General features: G+C 41.1%; 1 protein-coding gene and 2 non-coding genes across 4 annotated transcripts in view; 2 read left to right on the forward strand and 1 right to left on the reverse strand.

The window, feature by feature from the left end:
- Positions 1-24,859, reverse strand: part of SYTL5 (synaptotagmin like 5) — a 170,457-nt gene that overhangs the window by 43,433 nt on the left and 102,165 nt on the right. The window contains exons 9-15 of one of the 2 annotated variants that reach the window (XM_043458058.1): positions 23,198-23,327; positions 20,960-21,066; positions 18,552-18,644; positions 17,858-17,923; positions 13,353-13,531; positions 11,348-11,447; positions 9,618-9,779 (exon numbers count right to left, since the gene is read on the reverse strand). In XM_043458058.1, the coding sequence (XP_043313993.1) occupies positions 9,618-9,779; positions 11,348-11,447; positions 13,353-13,531; positions 17,858-17,923; positions 18,552-18,644; positions 20,960-21,066; positions 23,198-23,327 (837 nt within the window). The remainder of the gene's footprint in view (positions 1-9,617; positions 9,780-11,347; positions 11,448-13,352; positions 13,532-17,857; positions 17,924-18,551; positions 18,645-20,959; positions 21,067-23,197; positions 23,328-24,859) is intronic. The other variant, XM_043458059.1, reaches the window with a different exon arrangement.
- LOC122436060 lies at positions 4,457-4,563 on the forward strand. Its single transcript, XR_006267833.1, has one exon. It is a non-coding gene; the product is annotated as a U6 spliceosomal RNA (small nuclear RNA).
- On the forward strand, positions 13,017-13,088 carry TRNAE-UUC. The gene has a single exon. It is a non-coding gene; the product is annotated as a tRNA-Glu (tRNA).

Here is a 24,859-nt window from a genome sequence, read left to right on the forward strand (position 1 = left end):
TTTCTGAATGTTGAGCTTTAAGCCAACTTTTTCACTCTCCTCTTTCACTTTCATCAAGAGGTTCCTTAGTTCTGGTTCGCTTTCTGCCATAAGGGTGGTGTCATCTGCATATCTGAGGTTATTGATATTTCTCCCCGCAATCTTGATTCCAGCTTGTGCTACATCCAGTCCAGCATTTCTCATGATGTACTCTGCATATAAGTTAAATAAGCAGGGTGACAATATACAGCCTTGACGTACTCCTTTTCCTATTTGGAACCAGTCTGTTGTTCCATGTCCAGTTCTAACTCTTGCTTCTTGACCTGCATATAGAATTCTGAGGAGGCAGGTCAGGTGGCCTGGTATTCTCATCTCTCGAAGAATTTTCCACAGTTTGTGGTGATCCACACAGTCAAAGGCTTTGGCACAGTCAATAAAGCAGAAGTAGATATTTTTCTGGAACTCTCTTGCTTTTTTGATGATCCAATGGATATTGGCAATTTGATCTCTTGTTCCTCTGCCTTTTCTAAATTGAGCTTGAACATCTGGAAGTTCATGGTTCATGTACTGCTGAAGCCTGGCTTGGAGAATTTTGAGCATTACTTTGCTAGCGTGTGAGATGAGTGCAATTATGCAGTAGTTTGAACATTCTTTGGCATTGCCTTTCTTTGGGATTGGAATGAAAACTGACCTTTTCCAGTCCTGTGGCCACTGCTCAGTTTTCCAAATTTGCTGGCATATTGAGTGCAGCACTTTCACAGCATCATCTTTCAGGATTTGAAATAGCTCAACTGGAATTCCATCACCTCCACTAGCTTTGTTCATAGTGATGCTTCCTAAGGCCCACTTGACTTTGCATTGCAGGATGTCTGGCTCTAGATGAGTGATCACACCTTCTTTTTGGTGGTGGTAGACTGCTCAAACTACTGCACAATTGCACTCATCTCACACACTAGTAAAGTAACGCTCAAAATTCTCCAAGCCAGGCTTCAGCAATACGTGAACCATGAACTTCCAGATGTTCAAGCTGGTTTTAGAAAAGGCAGAGGAACAAGAGATCAAATTGCCAACATCTGCTGGATCATTAAAAAAGCAAGAGAGTTCCAGAAAAACATCTATTTCTGCTTTATTGACTATGCCAAAGCCTTCGACTATGTGGATCACAATAAACTGTGGAAAATTCTGAAGGGGATGGGAATACCAGACCACCTGACCTGCCTCTTGAGAAACCTGTATACAGGTCAGGAAGCAACAGTTAGAACTGGACATGGAACAACAGACTGGTTCCAAATAGGAAAAGGAGTACGTCAAGGCTGTATATTGTCACCCTGCTTATTTAACTTATATGAAGAGTACATCATGAGAAATGCTAGGCCGGAGGAAGCACAAACTGGAATCAAGATGGCCGGGAGACAATCTGAATAACCTCAGATATTTGCAGATGACACCACCCTTATGGCAGAAAGTGAAGAGGAACTAAAAAGCCTCTTGATGAAAGTGAAAGAGGAGAGTGAAAAAGTTGGCTTAAAGCTCAACATTCAGAAAACTAAGATCATGGCATTTGATCCCATCATTTCATGGCAAATAGATGGGGAAACAGTGGAAACAGTGTTAGACTTTATTTTGGGGGGCTCCAAAATCACTCAGATGGTGATTGCTGCCATGAAATTAAAAGACGCTTACTCCTTGGAAGCAAAGTTATGACCAACCTAGATAGCATATTAAAAAGCAGAGACACTACTTTGCCAACTAAGGTCCATCTAGTCAAGGCTATGGTTTTCCCAGTGGTCATGTATGGATGTGAGAGCTGGACTGTGAAGAAAGCTGAACACCGAAGAATTGATGGTTTTGAACTGTGGTGTTGGAGAAGACTCTTGAGAGTCCCTTGGACTGCAAGGAGATCCAACCAGTCCATCCTAAAGGAGATCAGTCCTGGGTGTTCATTGGAGGAACTAATGCTGAAGCTGAAACTCCAATACTTTGGCCACCTGATGCGAAGAGTTGGCTCATTGGAAAAGACCCTGATGCTGGTAGGAATTGGGGACAGGAGAAGAAGGGGACATCAGAGGATGAAGATGGCTGGATGGCATCACCGGCTCAATGGACATGAGTTTGAGTAAACTCCGGGAGTTGGTGATGGACAGGGAGGCCTGGTGTGCTGCAACTCATGGGGTCGCAAAGAGTTGGACACGACTGAGCGACTGAACTAATTGAAACCTTCTTAGTATGGCTGGGAAAAACATTTGAATAGTTTTATTCAGCTATCTTGACAGAGGCACAAATGAGATTAGGTGGTGAAACAGACTATCCATTTAACATTTAATCTTATTATTGTAAATCAAGTGCCTTATGTGAGGAGTTTTCTTATTGCTTTGATGGTTTCAGGAAAGTTTAGTTTATGTGAAAGTCACAAATGGAAAATTATCATGGATATTATGATAGATAAGAGAGGTCACTGGGTTTGTTCTTTTTGATACTATAGCTAATGAGGGTTGAGGTATTTGCCCTTTCTCTTTGGATCTGAGGGGCTCTGTGACTGCTCTGACTAGTAGGATATGGCAGAAGTGACAATGTGCCAGTTTCTAGGCCCAGGTCTTAAGATGAACGGCTTCCATTTCTTCTCTTGAAATGAATATTCTGGGGATTCTCCCTCTGGGAATCCATGATGTGAGGTCCATATCACATGGAGAAGCCACACGTAGGTGCTCTAGTTGGTGGGCCTAGATGAGTTCTTAGCTGGCAGCCAACATCAAGTTGAGACATCCAACTGGACCAACCAGCCCAGTCAAGCCCTCAGATGACTTCAGCCTCAGTCTACCATCTAGATGCAACCATATGAGAGATTTTAAATAGAATCACCTCCTGAGCCAAGTCACCCCCACAGACTCAAGAACAATAATAATAAATGGTTGTTTTAAGCCACTGAGGTTTAGGGTAGTTTTCTATACAACAACAGTTAACCAGTGAAAGCTCTATTTGCTTTCAGCTGAGACCTCTGGGTAGGAAAATGTATTGACAGGGAAAAGTCTATGTTCAAGTGTCACATACTATAGGTATCTATGCTACACTATACTATACTATCTATACTAATAGATAGCATACTTGCAGAGATTGTAGGATTAAAATCACATACAAAAGAGAGCCCAGGGAGGGAGTCGTCTTCAACCTGCACACAGCTAATGTCTTGGGGGTGTTTTTAGGGGTACACTTGCAAGGAAGTTCCAAGGCAACGTCCTCTCCTGGCATACTACCATTTTCCACTATTCAATGAACTTCTGCTCAGAAAAAGTTTGCAGAATTCAATTCGATTCATTCCATACTACCAACACATATGGAAGGTCTCCTTGTATTGGGTTGGACACAAAGTTCGTTCAGGTTTTTCCATACAATGATATGGGAAAAGCTGAACAAACTTTTTGGCCCACCCAACAGTAATGATTCTTAAGGCATTTTGCTAAGTGCTATGGGGACACAGAGAGATCCTGCTTTCCATGAGTTTTCATCTAGAAGGAATATACTCCATAGCAATTCTATCAATCTGCTCTTATTTAACTGATTTGTCACATGAATGCTCTCTATTCCCACTGAAGGGCAGGATGCTCTATACAAAGACCATGTATGCCTGCTCCCATCAGTTGAGTCAGCTGCATTAGTCCCCAGAGCTCTTTATGCCAGGCATATTTGTAGCTCTAATTATATAACTGAATGGCACAAACTGAAGAGTCCCAAAAGACAGCTGCTACTATAAAAAATGAGGTTGACCAACTTATAAGAACTAAAGATGTGAAAATAAATTCGCTATTGGATTCTATTTGGGCTTGAAGCTGTAAAAGATTAGAGGAAAGAGCATGAATATTCAGAAAGATTTTGCATTTGGTTGACTTTGCAAGTATTCTGAAACTTTTGTTTCACTCTAGAGAAACTCAAACAAGAAACTGTTGATTAGGATACATTAGGGGCAGAATGTATGCCAGGAGGATATGACAGAGTTTCAACTACTGAAACTATACTCAAAAAGTGTCCCTGTATTAGAAAACTTGAAAATGAATACACATTTAAGTTAAAATAAGTGATTAACAAATGCATTGGAAATTCCATAAGGAATGCAATTGGAAAACATTGTATGTATTTGACTTCTGTGACTTTGTCCATGAACATACCTATGATTATTGGTCCTGATTGCTTGAAGAAGGTTTCTACCATACAGCAAGCTCGGTGTCACACAAACCATTACAGTTGCTCCAAATACAAGTACAGTACATTCCTTACTGAGTGAGTTAAGTTCCGAGAGAGTGCATTTGTAAATCCTATTTGTTCATAAGTCCAACAAAGTTAGCCTAGGTACCCAACTTTATAGATAATGCCAGAGACTTGAATTAACTTGCATGATTGGACACGCGAATGCACGTTTGCATCTTCAAAAGCTCACAACTCGAAGGTTCGTATGTAGGGGACCTACTATAAAAGAAACTACTCTGTGCTCGCTTCGGCAGCACATACACTAAAATTGGAACAATACAGAGAAGATTAGCATGGCCTCTGCGCAAGGATGACACGCAAATTCGTGAAGCGTTCCATATTTTTAACAGATCACCAACCCAGGTGGGATGCATGAGACAAGTGCTCAGGCCTGGTGCACTGGGAAGACCCAGAGGGATCAGGTGGAGAGGGAGGTGGGAGGGGGGATCGGGATGGGGAATACATGTAAATCCATGGCTGATTCATATCAATGTATGACAAAAACCACTACAATACTGTAAAGTAATTAGCCTCCAACTAATTAAAAAAAAAAAAAAAAAGAAACTACTCTGAGGGACATCCCTGGTGGTCCAGTGGTCAAGAATTCACCTTCCAACGCAAGGGAGGCAGCTTCAATTCCTGGACAGAGAAGTAAGATCCCACATGCCTTGGGCAATGAAGTCCTTAGGCTTCAATTAGAGAAGCCAGTACACTGCAACTAGTGAGCCTGCTCGCTCTAGAGCCTGAACTCCACAACAAGAGACACCCATAGGCTGAAACTTAGAAGCTCCCATGCCACAGTGAAGATCCAGTGCAGCCAAAAAAATAAAAACTACTGTGGGAAGAGAGAGTAATCCAGACTGGGATAACAAGGGGGCCCTTGTCTGGTTCTTATAGGATGGCAGACACGATGACATATGAAGATAGGGGGGTGGGGGAAGATTAGCCTAGGTTAAGGACAGAGGAGCCTGGCTGGCCACGGTCCATAGGGTTACAAAGAGTAGGACAGGACTGAAGTGACTTAACATGTAAGCAACAAAGTAGGATGCGCGGAATTCAGTGGGGATTGTGTAGAATGTGTCTGAGCGCTGGTTGGGAGATGTGCTCAGATGTGCGTATACAGGGAGGAAGCAGCAAAGAAGATGAAAACAAGGGTCCTCTGGGGTCCTCAGGAGACCCGAAGACACAAATTTCTATTACAGTGTTTTATTAGGATGGGCAGTAGGGTAGCTGAACTGTGAAGTGAAGAGAGGTTTGCCAAGGTTACAAGGTCAGGTCAAGTTTCAGGGAGAGTAACCCTTGCTCAGTTCCACGGGGGAGCTTTGAAGACAAGACAGATCACACCTTGGAGTGCTCCTGATCAGAGCAAAGATGCTAGAGTGTTTATATTCCTTCACTCATCAGTTATTGACCAAGGACTCTGCCCTCAACTCCCACAAGACTGAAATACCCAGGCTATTCTGGCTTTTGACATCCACATTCCAAGCCCACTCCAGCAGCCTGAGGACGCCTATCCTACGAAGATTGGCAGATACTGGCTGGCAGGAGGGACAGCTGAGGGGAGCCACATATGAATGAAAATGGGGATACAGGTAAAGCACTGACATACTCCTCGCTCCAGAAAACTGGGCCATACCAACTGAGCACTGAGTGCCAGGGTGAGGGTTAGGATTTACTCAAACCATATCCAGAGACAATAGGGAAACACTGAAGGAATCTGACTCAGCAGGGGTGGGGAATAATCTGATAATGCCCATTATCTTTAGCTTTTTGAAGAGACAGGGATCCACTGCCAATCGGAGTAGGAAGCAGAGTTCCCAGCACATTTACAGGGCTAAGGTGGGGTCATCTATTATGGACACAAGTCTGTCCAAAATACCACATAAAGAGAGCCCTATAGCTAGGCAATGACTCTACAGGACCTCCTGTTACACTGACTCTGCCTGAAGGTGGGACAGAGAAGGCTTCCTTGGAAAACCACTTAAGCTTGCTGTTGACATTCAAAGGTCCTTTTTATAATAGCACCTTCTGGGAATACATGAAAGGCAATTTACACTGACAAGCTCTTCTTGTCTTTCAGTAAGATAATGAATTACAGCTAATAAACAATCCCACATCACGCTGTAAAATGGGAGTTATACTGTGAAACTACTTTACAGTAAGTACATCTGGCATCGTGAGTTCTTTCTTTGTCTGCACCAGCCTTCTGATGGGTGGGAAGACATAGCAAAATCAAAGGTAGGTGTCCAGGGACTTTTCACCAACAGTTGATAAGCAATAAGGCACTCTGTCTTTCCAATCTTCCCACTGCCAAAGGATGTCCATCTTTCTGAATGTTTAAGAAATATAATTTCTGATCCTTTGTTACCAAGGAAATTGGTCCCTGTAGCTCACCCTTTAGCTCCTCAGCTGGATAATCTATGAGAAACATCAAGTATCCGGGGCGGCTCATACTAGAGCTATAGTTGATGAAGCAGCTACTGCATTGAAACGACTGAGGAGGGAGACAGAGAATAAAATTTGGAAGGCATGGTATCTAAGCAAGTCTGAATAACCTGCAGCCTTTCCTCTATACATGTCAGAGAAAGCTTGGCAGGAAAAGGTGACGTGGATTAGACACTAATTTAGACTGTATTCCCAGAAGATGGTAAAGAATCCATCTGCCACTGCTGGAGACATGGATTCAATCTCTGGGTCAGGAAGATCCCCTGGAGAAGGGAATGGCTACCCACTCCAGTATTCTTGCTTGGAGAATCCTACAGACAGAGGAGCCTGGCAGGCTACAGTCCATGGGGTCACAAAGAGTCAGACATGACTGAGCGACTAACACCTTGCTATTCAACTTCTTGCCAGAAACCAACGCTGAGGTGAGGATTCTTTTCCAAGTGACCTATTAAGGAAAGGCTCCCAGGCTAGGTCAGGGAAAGGGTTGGGGAGATAGGTTGGGGAAGAGGAAGAAGCCAGGTGAGGACTTCTGATCCAGCAGGAGAGCTCTGGAGGGTAAATAATGCCTCAGAGCTTTTCCTCTCTCAGTAATGGAACTGAGCTTTCAGACTCCACCATCTATCAGTTATTGGTGAAGACTTGCCTTGTGGCAGGAGGGACAGAAGCTCCTAGGAATTTCTGACTCTCTGCCTATATGGGAAAAATCTACAATAGCCTGAGGACAGTCTTCTAAAAACAGTCAGGTAGAGGCAGTTGGAGGCAAAATTCACAAGAGACATGGTTAAAGGAATCCAAGGGGTTCTGGCAGAGGACCACAGGAGTTCCACTGACATTAAACACCATCAGAATGTTTCCACCTAAGCAACCTCAGAGAGATGCTTCTCACTTGTGATTAAAAAAAAAAATCAAACCACTCAATGTCAATGTGAAGGTGATTATCATGGAAAGCTGCTGGCCCCTAAGCAATAACAATGCCTGAGAGAGTACTGCTATCATCTCAGAGCAAATCCTCCAACCATTTCCAAGAAACTGACCAGAAACCCTCCAAGCCGGTGTCCAAAACAGCTCCTCTGTGCTCTCCTGTTACATTTCTGATGGACAAGCTAATTTCATGGACTTAGATGCATGTTACTTGTCCTTCATCAGTGTCACACATCACATGATGTGCTAGACATTTTCTATGATTCTTTGATACTCATTATACACAAAAGGAAGCAAGTGCCAGAAGATTTAAATCAACTCAATTGCTATCCTTTATGGTGAGGCTTTTCATTCAATTCACAGACCTTTAATGCTGTAGTGATCAAATATTTCTCAGATTTATTAATAATGTCAGAGAAATGTTACGCTATTGTGGACTTATTTGTTGTTAACATTATACTTCCTCTCTCTACAACATTTATGTGAGTCACGGGAGTGAGGTTGTTTTCTGTTTGAGGATCCCTATTTCATTATCAATTTTACCCAGAGCCAAAGTAAACTTCCTAAAGGTTGTCCATGAGTTACTTATACCAAGTTTTTGAGGTCAACACTTATAAAATCCACCAGAAACTTGTATTTAACTTCTGAGTCTCAGGCTCCTCATATAAAATGGGGATAACAATGCTAAGCAGTGGTTCTAACCATGAGATGTGAACGATGCTACTACTCATGATGAAGAACAAGCACTATTATTGATGATCAATGTTTGTTTTTGCTGTCTAGCACCCATTCATCATTTTTCCTTTTTAGTATTATTGTACCTGGATTTCTTTGGGGGTGATACCACCTTCAGGACCAGTTTTAAGTTCTGATGGTCTTAAGCCCCTCAATGTATCTCTCCTCTCTGGCTGCAATGATTGGCTAAGGACGGGCAAATACTGTCATGAGAATTAGGAACCAGGTCCAGGGTGTTGGCTTGACTGTTGGGAGGAGGAGGAACTCTTTCCTGTCCTGGACAGTGTGAGGCAAGGATGAGAGGTTTGCAGCTGTTGTGGTGTTCAAGAGAAGCAGGCCTGGGATTAGTGAGGGGAGGCCCACAATGCATGAAGTCTGCAAGTGAAGCCAATACAGAGAAGAGAGATCAAGACACTCCAGGGCCTTGCTAAGATCTGAGCATCTGGATCAAGCCATGCTTGATCATCTCTGGTCAATAATTTCCTTTCATTTTTTGAGTAGTGTGAGCTGGGGTTTCTGCCAATTGCAATATAAGGATTCCAACGTAACAAACACTGCCTAGCATTCATTGAGAAGTTTACAATGTGCCTGACACTGCAAGTATCACAAGGCAGGCTTCTTCAAGCCTCACAGCATCCCTAAAACTGATGTCCAGTTCTTACATCACCAATGAGAACACCAAGGCCTGGGAAGTTAAGTAACTTCCCCAAGGTTACACAGAGAGTCGTGAAGCCAGGATTGAACCCAGGAAGTCTGACCTGAGTCCACTATCTTAACCATCATGTTCTTTTTCCCCTTCTCTATATAAAGAACAATCTTTGGTTACATAAGTGGGACCTTTATCCCATCTCACTTTTGACTTCAAAAATTACTGTAGAGATACCAGCTGCACAGAGTGAATCCCAGACACTGTTGGTTTAGTTTAGAACACACCATAGTAGCATTTAATTTCTAATACCAGCCTTGAAAAATATCTTTTTCTGACCTGATAGGATCATATAATGTATTCTTTTTGTTTCTCCATGGTGACTATTGAATACTGACTATATTTTTAGCAGGTCAAATTAATAAGAAATATGATTATGCAAGATTATGGCTTGCATTTTACAGACAGTCTATACCAAAGAAGGATTTCCAAAAGAGTGCATTTACATTTATTATATCATTCCAAAATAAGCTGCACTAATCTTTTCAGATTATCACTTGACAACTAGAGGTCTTCAGATTCTTTAGGCCTCTGACATCAGTTTTGCTCATTCCTTGTATAAGTGTTTGACTCATCTGGAAGCATTTCCTACCTTGGGCTGGAGCACAAACCACTCATCACTTGGATTTTCAAAGTTCCATGAGTCAAAAGGAATCTCCACCTCCCCCAGGAAGCTATTCCGTCCAAATCGATCATAATGCCAGACAGAGAGCTGCAGAGTTCTCGTTTCCAGTTGGGCATGGCTGATGGTGTACTGCAAAACCAGATTTACAATATTACCCTCCATTTCCATTTCTAGGACAGGATGAAATTTACTTCCACCAGCTTCCAGATCATATGCAGTCGTAATACAAACAAAACAAACCCAAGAGAAAAACACTTCATTTTTCTTCGTTTCTGCTACAACTCAGGTTCTATTCCATAAACTCATTTGTGTGAGACCTATCACTGAAAGATCTATTGACAGGCTTTTCATGGGGGTTTGATAAACTTTGATATTATATAGAAAGTGTGAGGTGATAAAGCTTGTCCCCTTTTCAGCTTTACTTGCTTTTTATTTGCCTAATTATTTTGTCAACAGCTACTTTGTAAGTGCAAGGTTTAATGTATCAAGTCTCTAATTTCTCTGTCTTATTTAGAATAATAAGACCCAAATCCAGGAAAGCTTGACAGTGAGAAGCTTGCAGATGTCAAACTTCCTAAAGTTCAGCCTAAGTGCAGGGGTGAGATCGATATATACACAGACTGAGCAGAAAGAAAATATCACTGGCGTGGTTTTCCCTTTTCCAGCAGAACATTATCTGGGGCCACATACCCACACCCCCTCAAAATCTCCTGATTGTCCTCTGCAAATATCACCTCAGACATGCCTCAGACTGACTGATTCCTCATCTTGAATTCGCATCATCCTTGCTGTTTCCAGCATGATTCACTTTGGCCCTGCTTCCCGGATCTGCCACGTCATTCTCTTTATCTGCTCTGCTTCAGCTCATCTTTGCTATCCTGTCATGGCTGCTGGATTCACCCTCTGCGTATATTCATCCCTTTTCACTTTGACCCCTCTTGATACTGGCTCCTGCTTTCACATATGACCCTGCTGACACACGCCCCCACTCGCCAACTGCCTCCTCTGGTGGACTCCATGACTCCATCACTCTGGCTCCAAGATCCATAAGTTACCCTGCGACTGGCAGTAACGTCAACATCCCCATCCCCTTGGAACTTTCTTACCAGGCCAACTGTGTTCAGGGTGAGGGAAGAGGTTACATGGAGGCCCATGGGAAAAAGTAATGTCTCTAGAATTGGGGCCTGGCTTATATCTTACCTAGGCCACTGTCTCTGAGAGTTTTCAAATCTAGCCCTGCATCTCCACTGTTCATTAACCACATGCATAAATTTAGCCAAATTCTGAAACCCTAACAAGAAACAGCACATTTTAATGCTGCGTTAGCAGAACAATGAGTATGTATAGAGTGACCTGCTAAGTTAGGGCCAAAACTTGGGCAAACTTCTTTTACAGGGAACTAGAAAAAAAATTGTTTTCTCAAGGGTGAAACATACCTTTGGACAAGAGGTATTGATACCAAGTCAGATGTAATTTTCCTGGATAATCTCTACTTCCAGTGCAATCTTGGGAGCAGCAGAGAAATTGACTAAGAGTGGTTTACGTTGTTTTCTTTTCCAGAAACAGAAAGCCAACTGACTCACATCCTGCTTTTCTAAAATACATATAAGCCTTGACATGCAAATCCTTTACAGTTACATCTAAACCAATGAGGTAAATCGAGTCATTAAAGTTACCATGAAAGAGTATTGATTTACCTTTAGGGTTTCATTGAATTCTGGATTGGTGCCTGTTCTTATTTTGGTCTTGCGCTTGTTATTTCTGGACTTATCAGGAAGAAGGTATGACTTGACATAACTGTATATGATAAAAAAAAATGAAAGTAATCCTTGGGAAACATCTACTTTGAGAGAAATGCTCAGGGACCTCAGTGAATAAAAGGGGTAAAAGAAACAGGCTAGTGAGTGTAAGAGACAGAACCAAAGAGAATGTGGTTTACATACCAGGACATTTTGAAATATAACTCTGGACCGTCAATAAGAGAGAATTTGTAAATTCTTGTAGTAAAGAGAGTGGGTTCTAGAGTCAAGCCAGCTGGGTTTGAATTACTCCAGGTGTCAATGGTTTGGGGGAACTCAAGAACTTACTTAATCTCTCTGTATCTCAGTTTCATCATCTGCAAACCTGGAATGATGACTTAGGGGATGATAAGGATCAAATGAGCTGACACATACAAGGAGCTAATACATTATACTACTGAATAAGTATAATCTATTATTATGATAAGTGCTCTTGATCATAGAGGTAATTTTCCTCTCCACTCAGATGTCTGGACTTCTGATGAGTGGAGTCAATGAGTGAATAAAGAAAAATGGTGAAAAAGAGGAAATTAAAATTAACAACCTGAAGTCACAGTAGCAATTCTCCCCAATACCTGGCTTTGAACAGTCCCAGGAGCAGGGCATCATGGCAGACTCAGAAATGCACAAGATGTATAAGACTGAAATATAAAAGATGCTACCAGAGTCCTGAAGTCCACCTACTGTGGCTTTAGATGATCCCTTTGAGACTGATGATACCAATCCTGAAGCTCTCTGATATTTAGCTAAGGAGGTAACCAGACCAATCTATTTGTCTACTCATTTGTCTGTTTTGGAAGCAGATTTGCTGAGCTGTTTATCTATTAGGTAGAAAAAGGGTAAACAGTGGGTCTGAGACTGCTCTCATTCGAAATATCTGTTTATAAGTTTGGCTCTTGGCTAGCATGCAGAACCTGGATTTCGGGAGGATTTTCATCACTCCGGGAACAGAAATAAGTGGCTCACTGTGCCAAAAATATTTGTGGAAATAGTATGGCTCCTGCTGAACACCTGCTTTCATGTAGGAGACTGGGATTTTGGTATGTGACCAGTTGAGTCTCTCAGTGAGCTTCCCTGGTAGACAACACTCCCCATGTGTTTTCACCACTTGTGGCTGGAGGACTTAAGCACATCCTATGTGACTCCACTGGGAGACGTCCTTGGAAGCTTGAGCCTTGATTCTCTTGAACTTTGCCACACATGCCTTTTCCCTGTACTGATTATGACTGTGTGTGGAGACCTGTGAGTCCTCAGAGTGACTCACCAAACTGGCAGTGGTCCTGGGAAGCCCTGGGTCTTACCTTCCCATGGTCTTACCTGCCCTCCCAGGCTGATCCTGGAAATCCCGAGAGCCTCATAATTGCCCTTTCAAGTTGTTCAATTGGGCAAACAGCTTGGTAATTTTTTCTGGAGGGTTTCCCAGAACAAAAATTAATAGGATACTCTCATACAGCCTGGGGTGTGCCAACGTGTCAGCCTTGTATGACAAAGAGCTGCCTCTGTGTGAACTACAAATCTGTGAGTCCTGAATCATGCTGAGTAATAGCTTCTTTAAAATCTTAAGAGTTCCCTGGTGGTCTAGTGGTGAGGATTTGCTACTTTCAATGCCATGGCCTGGGTTCAATCCCTGGCCAGGGAAATGAGATTCCCACAAGCCATAATGTGCAGCCAAAAAAAAATTTTTTTTTTAATAAAATAAGATTCAGGTAACTACGAATGCAACCATTATACATGCATGTCAGATAATATTTAGAAGTGTGGCAGAGGGAGAAAGTGATGATCAACCTTCTGATTCTAGATGAATGCTAAAAGGCTTCTGAAAAAGAAACACACAGGCTGACAAATACACATAATTCACATGGGCAGTGACTGAAACAGTCTGGGGAACATGCTATGTGCTTACGCATCTGTCCTCTGTTTCTTTTCATCTCCTATGGCCAGATTTCTGCAGTTCTTGACAAAAATGTAGAGCCCGCCAGTTTCGTAGCTGTAGCTGATGTGCAAAAGGATTTCCCCGCTGACCTTCACGTTGCCATAGTCTCCTGTCTCACTGTAAACACTCATCATGCTGTTCAGGCTGGTCTGGAATCAACAAGATGAAAAGAGATGCTAGTGATCTCTCCACAGAAGCTACCTCCCCCCATTCAATTACAATTCCTGTTGTTTATAAGTAAGCAGGGAAGATTACTGTGAAGGAAGAAAGCAAAAGATGGCTTGTTTTTCTGGTGTTGCATAAAATCCAAGCCTGAGAAAGGACAAAGTCTAGGACCATTAGTAAGGAACGCAGGACACTCGCTGAGGGGGGATGCATTGCCTTTTTGGGTTAGTGAATAGCCTTTGTTTATTCACTTCTAATGAGTGTGGGGACACAGGCATTTCCCATTCCATCTCCTCTCCCCATCCCTGTAGCTTTCTCCTCTTTCACTGGGAGACTCAAGGTCAGTCTACTTCAAGGTCTAGAATGCATTGATGAGGACAAAGAAAAAAAAAACCCATATTTCTGTGCAAGGATAAGCTACAAGCTTCTCTCTCTGATACCTACATAGAGTATTCCATCCCATAAGTCTCTGAGAAGCCATACTATAACCCAGCAGGACCCTATGGGGCCTTCCCAATGTAGCCCCTCCCCTTTATCGTCTACTTTATTGCCTCTGAAGTACCCAGATAATATTAATAGAATCTAATGCACATTTCCTGAGTTGTTTTACAGATGCTACAACCCCCATCAAATGGAAGAAATTAACGATTTGATGACCATGAGCACATAGCCCCCAGACCTTCTGTAGCCTAAGGATTGATCATCATCAACTAATCAGAGAACTGTGCACAAGCTGATCACATACTCTGAGACCCTCGACCCTCACCTGGCCTTTAGAAATGCTTTGCTGAAACCCTTCAGGAAGTTTGAGGGGTTTCAAGCACCAGTCAGCCATCCTCAACATTTACACAATAAACACTGCACTTTCCTTCACCACAACCTGGTGTCAGTAGATTGCTTTTACTGTACCCAGACAACCAGACCCAAGATTGGTTCTGTAACATAACTGCATCTTCCAAAAGGGCACGCCACGAGAACATCACTGCCCACAGCTGTCTGGACTCCCCTGACCAGTTGTGAGGCCACAGGGTTAGTAACTAATATGACTGTGGCTTTCTACACATCTATAAAATAGCAACTCACAAACAGAACGCTAAACAAGAAAATAACACACCAGCCAGTAAATAAAATTAAAATGCAGAAAGAAAATAAATAAATAAACAAAATGCAGAAAGAAACCCTGTCCAAATGTGCCAGAATGAATGAAAGTTCTGATGGGACACTAATAACAAGAGATGCATTTTAAATTAAATGGAACAAAATTATCCTGTAGTGTCAGCAACACGAACTCTGTGTCTTAGCAACACGACTGTCACAAAAGACCACCTGGAAGGCGTTCAGAAGTGATCTAGGCATTTCAAGAGCCCTGTCTATGAATGACTGGGAAGTAAAGACTATGGTAAGTGCAAAGAGAGGTTAGACCTCATACCTTGTATATATTTTTTTGTTTATATATAAAACAAAAGTCATAACCTTGCTTCAATTGCTCAAAGTAGAGACTGATCCAAAAGCAGTGGGTGATATGGCCAGTCTCTCTTTCAAGCTTAAATCAAGGGCAAGAGCAAACCAAGGATTCCATAATAATTTGGAAATTAAAACTTAAAGAGCCAGTGAGTGACCTAAGTCGTCTACTCGGTTCCTAAAACCAAACATCAGAATTTTCATGATAGCAGGTATCTTTGCAAACTTTAATTGCCTACTGGTCACTTGGGGGTCTCGTTAAAATGAAGGTTCTAATCCACACAGTACCAGGTGGAGTCTGAGATTCTGTCTTCTTTTTTTTTTTCTTTTAAAGATTTGTTTATTTATTTTTGGCTGTGGTGGGTCTTTGTTGCTGCACTCGGGGTTTCTCCAGTTGCAATGAGCAGAGGCTGCTCTCTAGTTGCGTTGTGCAGGGCTTCTCTTTGCAGTAGTTTCATTTGTTGCAGAGCTCAGGCTCTAGGCCCCCTGGCTTCAGAAGTTGTGGCTCCCGGTCTCCAGAGTGCAACAGGCTCAATAGTAGTGATGCAAGGGCTTAGTTGCTCTGCATCACGTGGAATCTTCCCAGATCAGGGATTGAACCAGTGGCCCTTGCATTGCATGGTCGATTATTAACCACTGGACCACCAGGGAAGCCTTGCGATTCTGCTTTTCTAACAAACTCCTAGGTCCACAGTTCCCAAACTGTGTGTTAAGGCATCCCAGAGCACCAGCCCCAACTCACAACGGGCACCGCAGGATATTTTAAAATTCCCAAGGAAACAACACTGACAACTATTAGATACCATGCAGACAGTAGTTCACAGTGTTAACATTCGACCCCACTTTCTTCTTTTTAATAAAGTCCTATCCATGTGAACCTGAGATTTAGGCAGTAACTATGACAAAAAACATGTACTGCACAAAAATCCATGAGGAAAAGGAAATGAAAATGCTGCTGCCAACTCATGTAGTCCCCATTAGGCCCACACATCACCTCAGGGGCTATTTAAGAACGGAAAAGAGTCGGACACGACAAAGGGACTAAAATGAAGAAAGGAATAAAAATATTATTTTTTCAAATGGTTACTGTGCACTATATTTTCAAATGGCTATTAAGTTGTTAAGATACCAGTGCTTATTTTTTTTCCAAGCTAACTATTTAATAACTGGGCTAGGTGGCTCAGACAGTAAAGCATCTGCCTGCAATGTGGAAGACCCAAGTTCGATCCCTGGGTTGGGAAGATCACCTGGAGAAGGAAATGGCAATCCACTCCAGTACTCTTGCCTGGAAAATTCCATGGACTGAGGAGCCTGGTAGGCTACAATCCATGGGGTTGCGAACAGTCTGATCTGACTGAGCGACTTCACTTTCACTTGGCCTAGCAGTGCTATGAAATTACCACAGAGACACTAGTGGTTCTGTAAACTGACAGCCTTTTAGAGTCTCTGTCTCAGGTCACTCTGTGTTGCTGGTCAATAGACCATGCTTTGAGTTTCAAGGGCCTCAAGAATAAGTCCCAAACCCCTCATGTCACATATGAGTCAAGTCTGGCTCACAGAAATTATTGGCAGTGCCGAAATATTGTGAAATAAAGTTCATATTTTATGGCAAAGCTTGAAAAATTTAAACATTCTTTTTTGTTTTCACTGAACCACATGGCTTGCAGGATCTTAATTCCCTGACCAACCTGGGCCCTCAGCAATGAAAGTGTGGAGTCTTAACCACTGGACCACCAGAGAATTCCCCAAGAAAAATTTGAACATGAAAAAGTTCATCTGACCTTTGGCCTCCTCGCTCCCCTCTACTGTGCATTATGTATCTGCAGTATGTATCTACCAGACCTTCCTCATCAGCAAGAATACCTGCTCAGCCGTGACAACAACATCCTTCGAGCACCCATAAGACAACTCCTTAAAAGACAGTATTCCTCCTATGCTCTTATAAGGGGACACAATGATGCTTAGATCTGAATTGTGTAAACCGTCAATAATATATTGTTTAATGAATAGCCCTTTTGTCTCAAAAAAACATATAACTGCTTGACTTCTATGGGCAGGACAGTTCTCGGAGCTTTCTGAGATGCTGTTCCCAGGTTATAATCTTCAATATGGAGCCAATAGAATTTCCCATTACTTTCTTAGATCAACTGATTAATTTTTTTTTGTTGACAGCAAAGCAAAAGATTTCCAGATTTTTAGTCTGAGGACCTCCACACCATACCTTACTGACCCCTTGGGTCACTGACTTGTATCTATACCACATCCTTCTGTAGCCAGTCCTTCAAAGAGGGTCCTCTGTTAAAGCATGAGATCCGTGCATAGAAAATTCAGTTTAAGAACCCACTTTTGCAGAAGCTTGGAAGAAACTGAAGAAGTTACAAGAATTTTACTACTAACCAAACTATGCTTTTAACCAAGCCAATGCTGTGATTTAAATAGAGATGTTTATTCTAAGGGGCTTCCCTGGTGGTTCAGATGGTAAAGAATCTGCCTGCAATGCAGGAGACCCAAGTTGGATCCCTGGGTTGGAAAGATACCCTGGAGAAGGGAATGGCTACCCACTCCGGTATTCTTGCCTGGAGAATCCCATGAAAAGGTGCCTTGTTCATAGTAAACCATTCTGGACCATGTATCTTTTCTCTAGTCCACAGATTCTAATGTTTAAAAAATGTGTTTTCTTTGGAATACCTGGATTCTGATTATATTATTTACCTTTTAAAAGAGGATTGCTGGTTAATGATACATGAGTCAGAAAGGCTGGAAGAATTGGCTAGCTAATGAGATTTTCTGTACCATGAAATCCATGAAGAAAGATTGAAAAAAAGAAAAAGGAAAGGTTGAACACTCACAGTGTCTGAGTCAGCATCAGGCACACTTAGGTAGGTCCATTTCCTGTCAGAGCCTGCTTGAGAATTCTTTAAGGAAGTCGCCCAAAGGTCAAAAGAGAAAAGCATATTAGAGCAACAGATGGAAATAAAAGACACCAAGAAAAGACTTGGAGGCATACAGATAGATAAAAAGACCCAGGGGCACCTAAAGCCCTCTCAAAGAAGGGTTCAAACACCAAAGTAATATGGGACGTTATTCTGTAGGAGTCGGAAGTTATGGACTTGATGTACGAATAGGAAAGAAAGTTACTTGGCTATGTGTTTAAGGAAAGTGAGGAAAGTGACTGGTGGTAGGAAGGAGGACATCTGAGGAACTGAGAGAATGGCAGCAGGGAAATTTACCAACTGAGAACTGAGATAATTCAGAGGGTTCAGCTGATGAGAGCCTGAACTAGGGAGTGATGAGGCTTTAAAACGTGGTGGGGAGAGGTTTTTTAAAGTAGGAATCAGGAGCCTTAGGAAAAGCCCCCACAAAATTTGAATAAAAGGTACTCTTTGGACAAAAGGCAAGCAGCAGACTATAATAACTTTAATTCATGATCCTGCCTTTTCCAAGAACTTCTTTGGAAGTTCTTTGGATTCTCTTCTTTGGAAATGCAAAGAAAATCAACAAGAGAAAGAAGAAAATTCCAGTGCATGCTCAAGAATTGCTTACTGTTGACAGGCCACTCGCTAGACTGTGGGTATTTGAAGAAAACTGGGAGGACACTAAGTCATCAATGCCATCTTCCATCTCTTCCAAGGAATCCTAAAGAAAGATGGGGAGGAATAAAATCAGTGACTTGGTGTCTTTCCTAGAAAGTCTTTTCACTTACAAAACAACTTTTTAAAATATTTATTTATAATTGATTTATGATTGCTTTATGACATTGATTTTATTTCTGTCATACATCAAAATGAATTAACCATAGGTGTACATATGTCCCCTCCCTCTTGAATCTCCCTCCCACCTCCCGCCCATTCCCACTCCTCTAGGTTATTACAGAGCCCCACTTTGAGTTCCCTGAGTTATTACAGCAAATTCCCATTGGCTATCTATTTTACCTATGTTAGTGTATATGTATCCATGCTCCTGTCTCCATTCATCTCACCCTCTCTCTCTTCTCCCCCACCCTTGTCCATAAGCCTGTTATCTATGTCTGTGTCTCTACTGTGGCTCTGTGAACAGATTCGTCAGAATCATCCTTCTAGATTTCAAATATATGCGTTAATATACGATATTTGAAAACACTGTTTTTAAATACTTGAAATATCAGATACAAATATCTAAAAAAACTCCATTCCTAGGTTTTGCTCTATTGCTCTCCATTCGACCTGAATTACAACCATCTGAAGATTGGGGTCTCCTTCCTAGTGATGCTTGCTTTATGGAAAGACCATGAAATGTGGAATCACACAGATCTGGGCGTTCAATCCCTCCTTCCCTGCTCACTAAAGTGATTCACTTTGAGCAAAGTACTTACTTTTTAATTTGAAAAGTTGAGGTGCATTTGTGTGTGTATGGGTGTGTGTGTGTGCACATTAATGCATGTCTGTGTATGTATATATACTGTTAAGACACGGAAATGTATATTGAAAATCTCTCCAATAGAATAAACTATTTTACATATTGGTTTCTTATCCAAAATCCCAGATTCTACTTTTCTTTCCCCACTTTTCTATCCCCTGGCTATTTAAATAGTACATTTTTATAGTAAAAATTTCAAGCAATATAGATTAAAAAAAACTTGTATCTTCACTCACATATTATTAATGAAATTTCAATAATCTTTGATGGATGAACAGGGTACATATACACACAGATAAATGGATTATATCATGCATACTATTTTCTTTTTTTTAATTTAAGGATACCTTTCTTTTTGGTTTCTCCTCTCTTCCCTGGTCCTCCTTCTCACCCTGGGTAAAGCTAGTATTATGCATCCTGTTCTAATTACATTCTCTTTTTAAAAAGTTTTCCACATCTATTGATGTAGTTTTTATTTTCTCCTTTAATATAGTGAAATATTAATTATGTAAAAGATATTCTTATAGAGGTTAATTCTTCCATTCAAACCTAGAATAAAACTTGCTTATTGCAATATTTTTGATTCACTGCTAGATTTGTGTATATATTCAAGTTTTCTGTATATATTTATAAATTAATTTACTTTGTAGCTTTCTTTTTTAAAACTATTTTTAAAATCAAGTTTGAGTATTCAGGTTATATAAAATGGCTTCATATCATGAATTTGAAGATTTTCAGAAGATTTTCTATGATCAGTAATAGTTTAATAACATTGGAATTATCTGTTCTTTAAAGGCTGACTACCAAAAAAAAAATAATAATAATAAAAAATAAAGGCTGAATACCAAGTAAGCTTTGAAACCATTTGCTCTCATTGCCCACTGCCACCGCTGCCCTTTTGTGGTAGATTTAAAAATACTTTGCAGTTTTTTATTACTATAGTAAATAACATTGAGTGTTAGAACTAAGTTTCCTGGTTTGTGTCAGAAAAATTATAATAATGTCATTTAACATTTGTCTTATCTTTCATCCAAGGAGTTCAAATTGGATTATAGATATGGTAGAAATAGGAATTTCAGAATATTAGAACCTTCACAATAATTTAATTCAACGTTCTCATTTCATGAATGACTTTACCTTAAACATTAAATTTCACATAAGTTAGTCTCAATTGAGAAGACAGTTTAGGGGGATAATGTGAGATGTAGAAGTGTTCATATAAAACCTATAGTCAGATAAGTCTAGTAATGTTGGATTTAGGAAAAGTTAGGATTCCTTACTTTTTCTGGGTTTATATTAAGTGACATGCTTTTAACCAGGAACTGAAATCCCCAACAGCTGTTTTCTTAGAGATACTTGTCACTCATTAACCTGATCACCTGTTACCTTTTCTAAATCATATTTGTTTTTATATGTTAGTTGTGAAGACTAATAGGAAGAAATGATTGTATATCTTCACTTCACACTCAACTCATCCTTCCTGAAAGTGGACAGGTTTGGAATAAGCCTGTGCCCTTTCTTCATGACCATTAGACACTCTTCCATATCCAACTTACCAAGTCTTTGTCCAAAGCCCCAGGGACAGATTTGCTCCTTATGCTTACAGTATCCTCTAAGTCTTCTGTAAATGACCCGCTCAAATCTAACTCAGATCGACTCCGGTCTGCAGGAAGGAAAGGGGAATAAGGGAATCATCTTGTTTTGTTAGAAGGGTTCACTTCTCATTGCAAATGTTTCATTGTTATTCCAATTCTTTCTAGGGATAGGGCATAGATAGTGTCATGAAAACAACAGTCAGAAACTTCATACTGTTTATGCTAACATGCTACCATTTATTAACAGTATTTTGAAAGTTTCTTGGACTGACTTACCAACACTGATCTGTACATTTCTCCTTTGAGCATAGGAAGGCAAATGTTCTACTACTATAACATGATCAACTTGTAAGCTATTTAAGAATTTTGTTGTGCTCAAAAACCTTGGCAAACCCTCAAAGAATGGGCCATTAAGCTTAGAAAAAAATAAAACATCAAGTATTCCTTATTTATTAGAGAATCTATTGTCTATTCCATGGACAGAGGAGCCTGGTGGGCTACAGCCCATGGGATCGCAGAGAGTCAGACATGACTGAGCACGCATGCATACATTGTGTTTTTATATCTGACATAAAATGCAATGAAATGATGCTAGTTCTTTTCACACAAAAAGGGAGTGGCTGTAGGGAAATTGAAAGGAAGTTCTATTTCTTTGCACACCAGAACATTCTTTCATCAGAATTTCTTGTTTTTAAACATATACAGAAAAATGCAAAACTCAGTAATGCTGTGGATAGCTTATCAACAGTTCATTTCCATAAAAGACTTCTATGTCAAAACCCTGCTGAGAGAGAATACTTGCTTCTAAATGAGAAAGACTGAAGAGAGTAACTGATTAAGAGTGAAATGATAAATGAAATAGCACAGAACTGCTCAGCATAGCACCAGACCCAGAGTATGTACTCAATCTACAGGAGCTACTGAGTACTAGTCCGAGGAGAAATGAAGGGGCTTCTCAAATGGCTCAGCAGTAAAGAAGCCGCCTGCCAATGCAGGAGACACAGGAGACATGGGTTCAATACCTGAGTCAAGAAGATCCTCTGGAGGAGGAAATGGCCACCCACTCCAATATTCTTGCCTGGGAAATCCCATGGACAGAGGAGCCTGGCGAGTTAGAGCCCATGAGGTTGCAAAGAGTTGGACACAACTAAACAACTAAATATGAGCATGAGTGGTAGAAATACGCTCCATGAGGTTGGCTTCTAGGCTAGTTTAAAATTATTCATTGAACTAGAGAACCGATTTTCTAGTCCTAAACAAAATGCAATAATAGCCACACACATTTAGCCAACTCTTTGGGAGCAACTTGTTTTGGAGAGACACCCCCAACTCAGCACAGAGAATCCAGCCTTAGGCTTTATGTCAGCATTATCATTAGATAACTGGTGATTTCTTCCTTCTTGGGATCTTGTCATGATTTCAAATCTACACATGGGACAGAAAGTTCTTAATTATAACATATTTCTCTGAAGAGTTTCCTTATTCAAAGGTAATAAAATTACACCATGAAATAATATCTGTTTCACAGGGGTTGTTGTGATGCTAAAGTGAAACAATTTTTTTGAAGGGATCATACAAATGAAAGGGGTTATTAACAATCCCTTAATGCTGCTTGCAAAGAAGGCCTTATTTAAACCAGGGAATAATGATTCATCTGTCTAGATACAGGGCACTTCTGACCGATGTGTCAATGGAACTACCATTTCCTTGAATTCTGGGCACGTGTCTTTATCTTTTGTATTAAATGAGCCAATTATATTTCCTGAACTCCTCTACTGATTTCTCGGCTCTGTCAGTCAGGTCTGGCTCTTTAAGACCCTATGGACTGTAGTCCACCAGGCTCCTCTGTCCAGGGGATTTCCCAGGCAAGAATACTGAAGAGGACTGCCATTTCCTCCTCTAGGGATGGAACCCGAGTCTCCTGCCTTGGCAAGCAGATTCTTCACCACTGCACTATCTGGGAAGTCCCATGACTGTATATGCTTATCAAATCCAAAATTCACAGATTTTGCAAGGGGCTCAAGGCATCACATGAGTCCACATTTCAACAGTTCTTACGGAGTGGGCCGAACACCATGGGTCAAAGCGTGGATGATTATTTTCAAAGGCATGAAACATACATTTAAAGCCACACCAGGCAGTCAGTTTCACCTGATTTAGTCATTTTCACAACAGAGCAGTCAGGTTGGAAATACTCACCTGAGGAGAGGGAGGCCCGGGACACTGCTATGGATGGTGTGCTGGAAGGTTTTCGGCGATGAGTCCTTGTGAGGTCCTCAGAGGTGCTTTCAATGGCAGCCAAATCGGTGGAATTCTCAAAACCACGTTCCTTCTCACAAAGTAGAAATGGAAATATACATATAATATTGACTGTAATTGACTTCCAAATACTTCCATCTACCAGTATAACCATATCTATCTCACTCTTCAAGAGGAGCCAGTTGACACCTAGAGAACCCTCAACAGGAGTCCATATAACTCTAAAACTTACTTCAATACTCTCAAAAATATCTACCAAGAGTTTTGCTAACTAGCACAAAAGGTGTCTGAAATAATTATTTGTTCACAAAATTAGTGAATGTTATAAGGTTATCAGTAAAGATGGTGTAAGAACCTCCAAACTTACATGAACTGTGTGTAAGAATATGGCAAGCTTTACACCCTCAGAGTAGTACTCAGGGTTAGAACTCTTGCTTCCACATTTGTCCTCATTCTGCACACCCTCTCTCCTCAACCATGCCTTACTTTCACCACCCCTCACTTAACAGAAAAGCATGCCACCTTCCCCATCTCATAGGCTGGATGATCAGAATATGGTTGCTTACATCATTATTTACTTTAAGTTTTTCATTATTTTATTAAATTTATTTATCTGGCTGTGTTGGGTCTTAACGGTAGCAACACAAGATCTTCATTATGGCACTTGGGCTCTCTAGTTGCAGTACATGGGATTAGTTGCCAAACTGCATGCAGAATGTTAGTTTCCAGACCAGGGATCAAACCCTCATTCCCTGCAATGGAAGGCTTATTCTTAACTACTGGACCACCCAGGAAGTCCTCCTACATCATTATGGCAATAAAATTTCATGCAAGGCACTTATTAATGTTCATAAAAGGATAAAGAATGGAGACTTCCCTGCTTATAGGAATAGGTGGGTTTTTTTTGGGGAGGTGGGTATCTACTTGCTTGGAGAAGGCAATGGCACCCCACTCCAGTACTCTTGCCTGGAAAATCCCAAGGACAGAGGAGCCTGGTAGGCTGCAGTCCATGGGGTCGCTAAGAGTCGGACATGACTGAGTGACTTCACTTTGACTTTTCACTTTCATGCGCTGGAGAAGGAAATAGCAACCCACTCCACTGTTCTTGCCTGGAGAATCCCAGGGGTGGGGGAGCCTGGTGGGCTGCCGTCTATGGGGTCACACAGAGTCGGACACGACTGAAGCGACTTAGCAGCAGCAGCAGCAGCAGCATCTACTTGCTTATAGATGCTTGTTCATGTAATGGTATTCAGTCTAACACATTATGTTTTCTCTTTTTTTAATTCTTTTATAGAAGTATAGTTGGCTTACAATGATGTGAAAATCTCTGCTCTATAGCAAAGTGACTCAGTTACACAATACATACCTTCTTATTTATATTCTTTTCTACTACAGTTTATCACAAGATAGTGAATATAGTTACCTATGCTATATAGTAGGATCTTCTTGTTTATCCATTCTAAATGTAATAGCTTGCATCTACCAACCCCAAATTTCTAGTCCATCCCTTTTCCTCCCCAGTGACAACCACAAGTCTGTTCTCTGCAAGTCTGTTTCTGTTTTGCAAATAAGTTCATTTGTGCCATGTTTTAGATACCACAT

The sequence above is a fragment of the Cervus canadensis genome, chromosome X (assembly GCF_019320065.1).
Source record: "Cervus canadensis isolate Bull #8, Minnesota chromosome X, ASM1932006v1, whole genome shotgun sequence".
Lineage (NCBI taxonomy): Eukaryota > Metazoa > Chordata > Mammalia > Artiodactyla > Cervidae > Cervus > Cervus canadensis.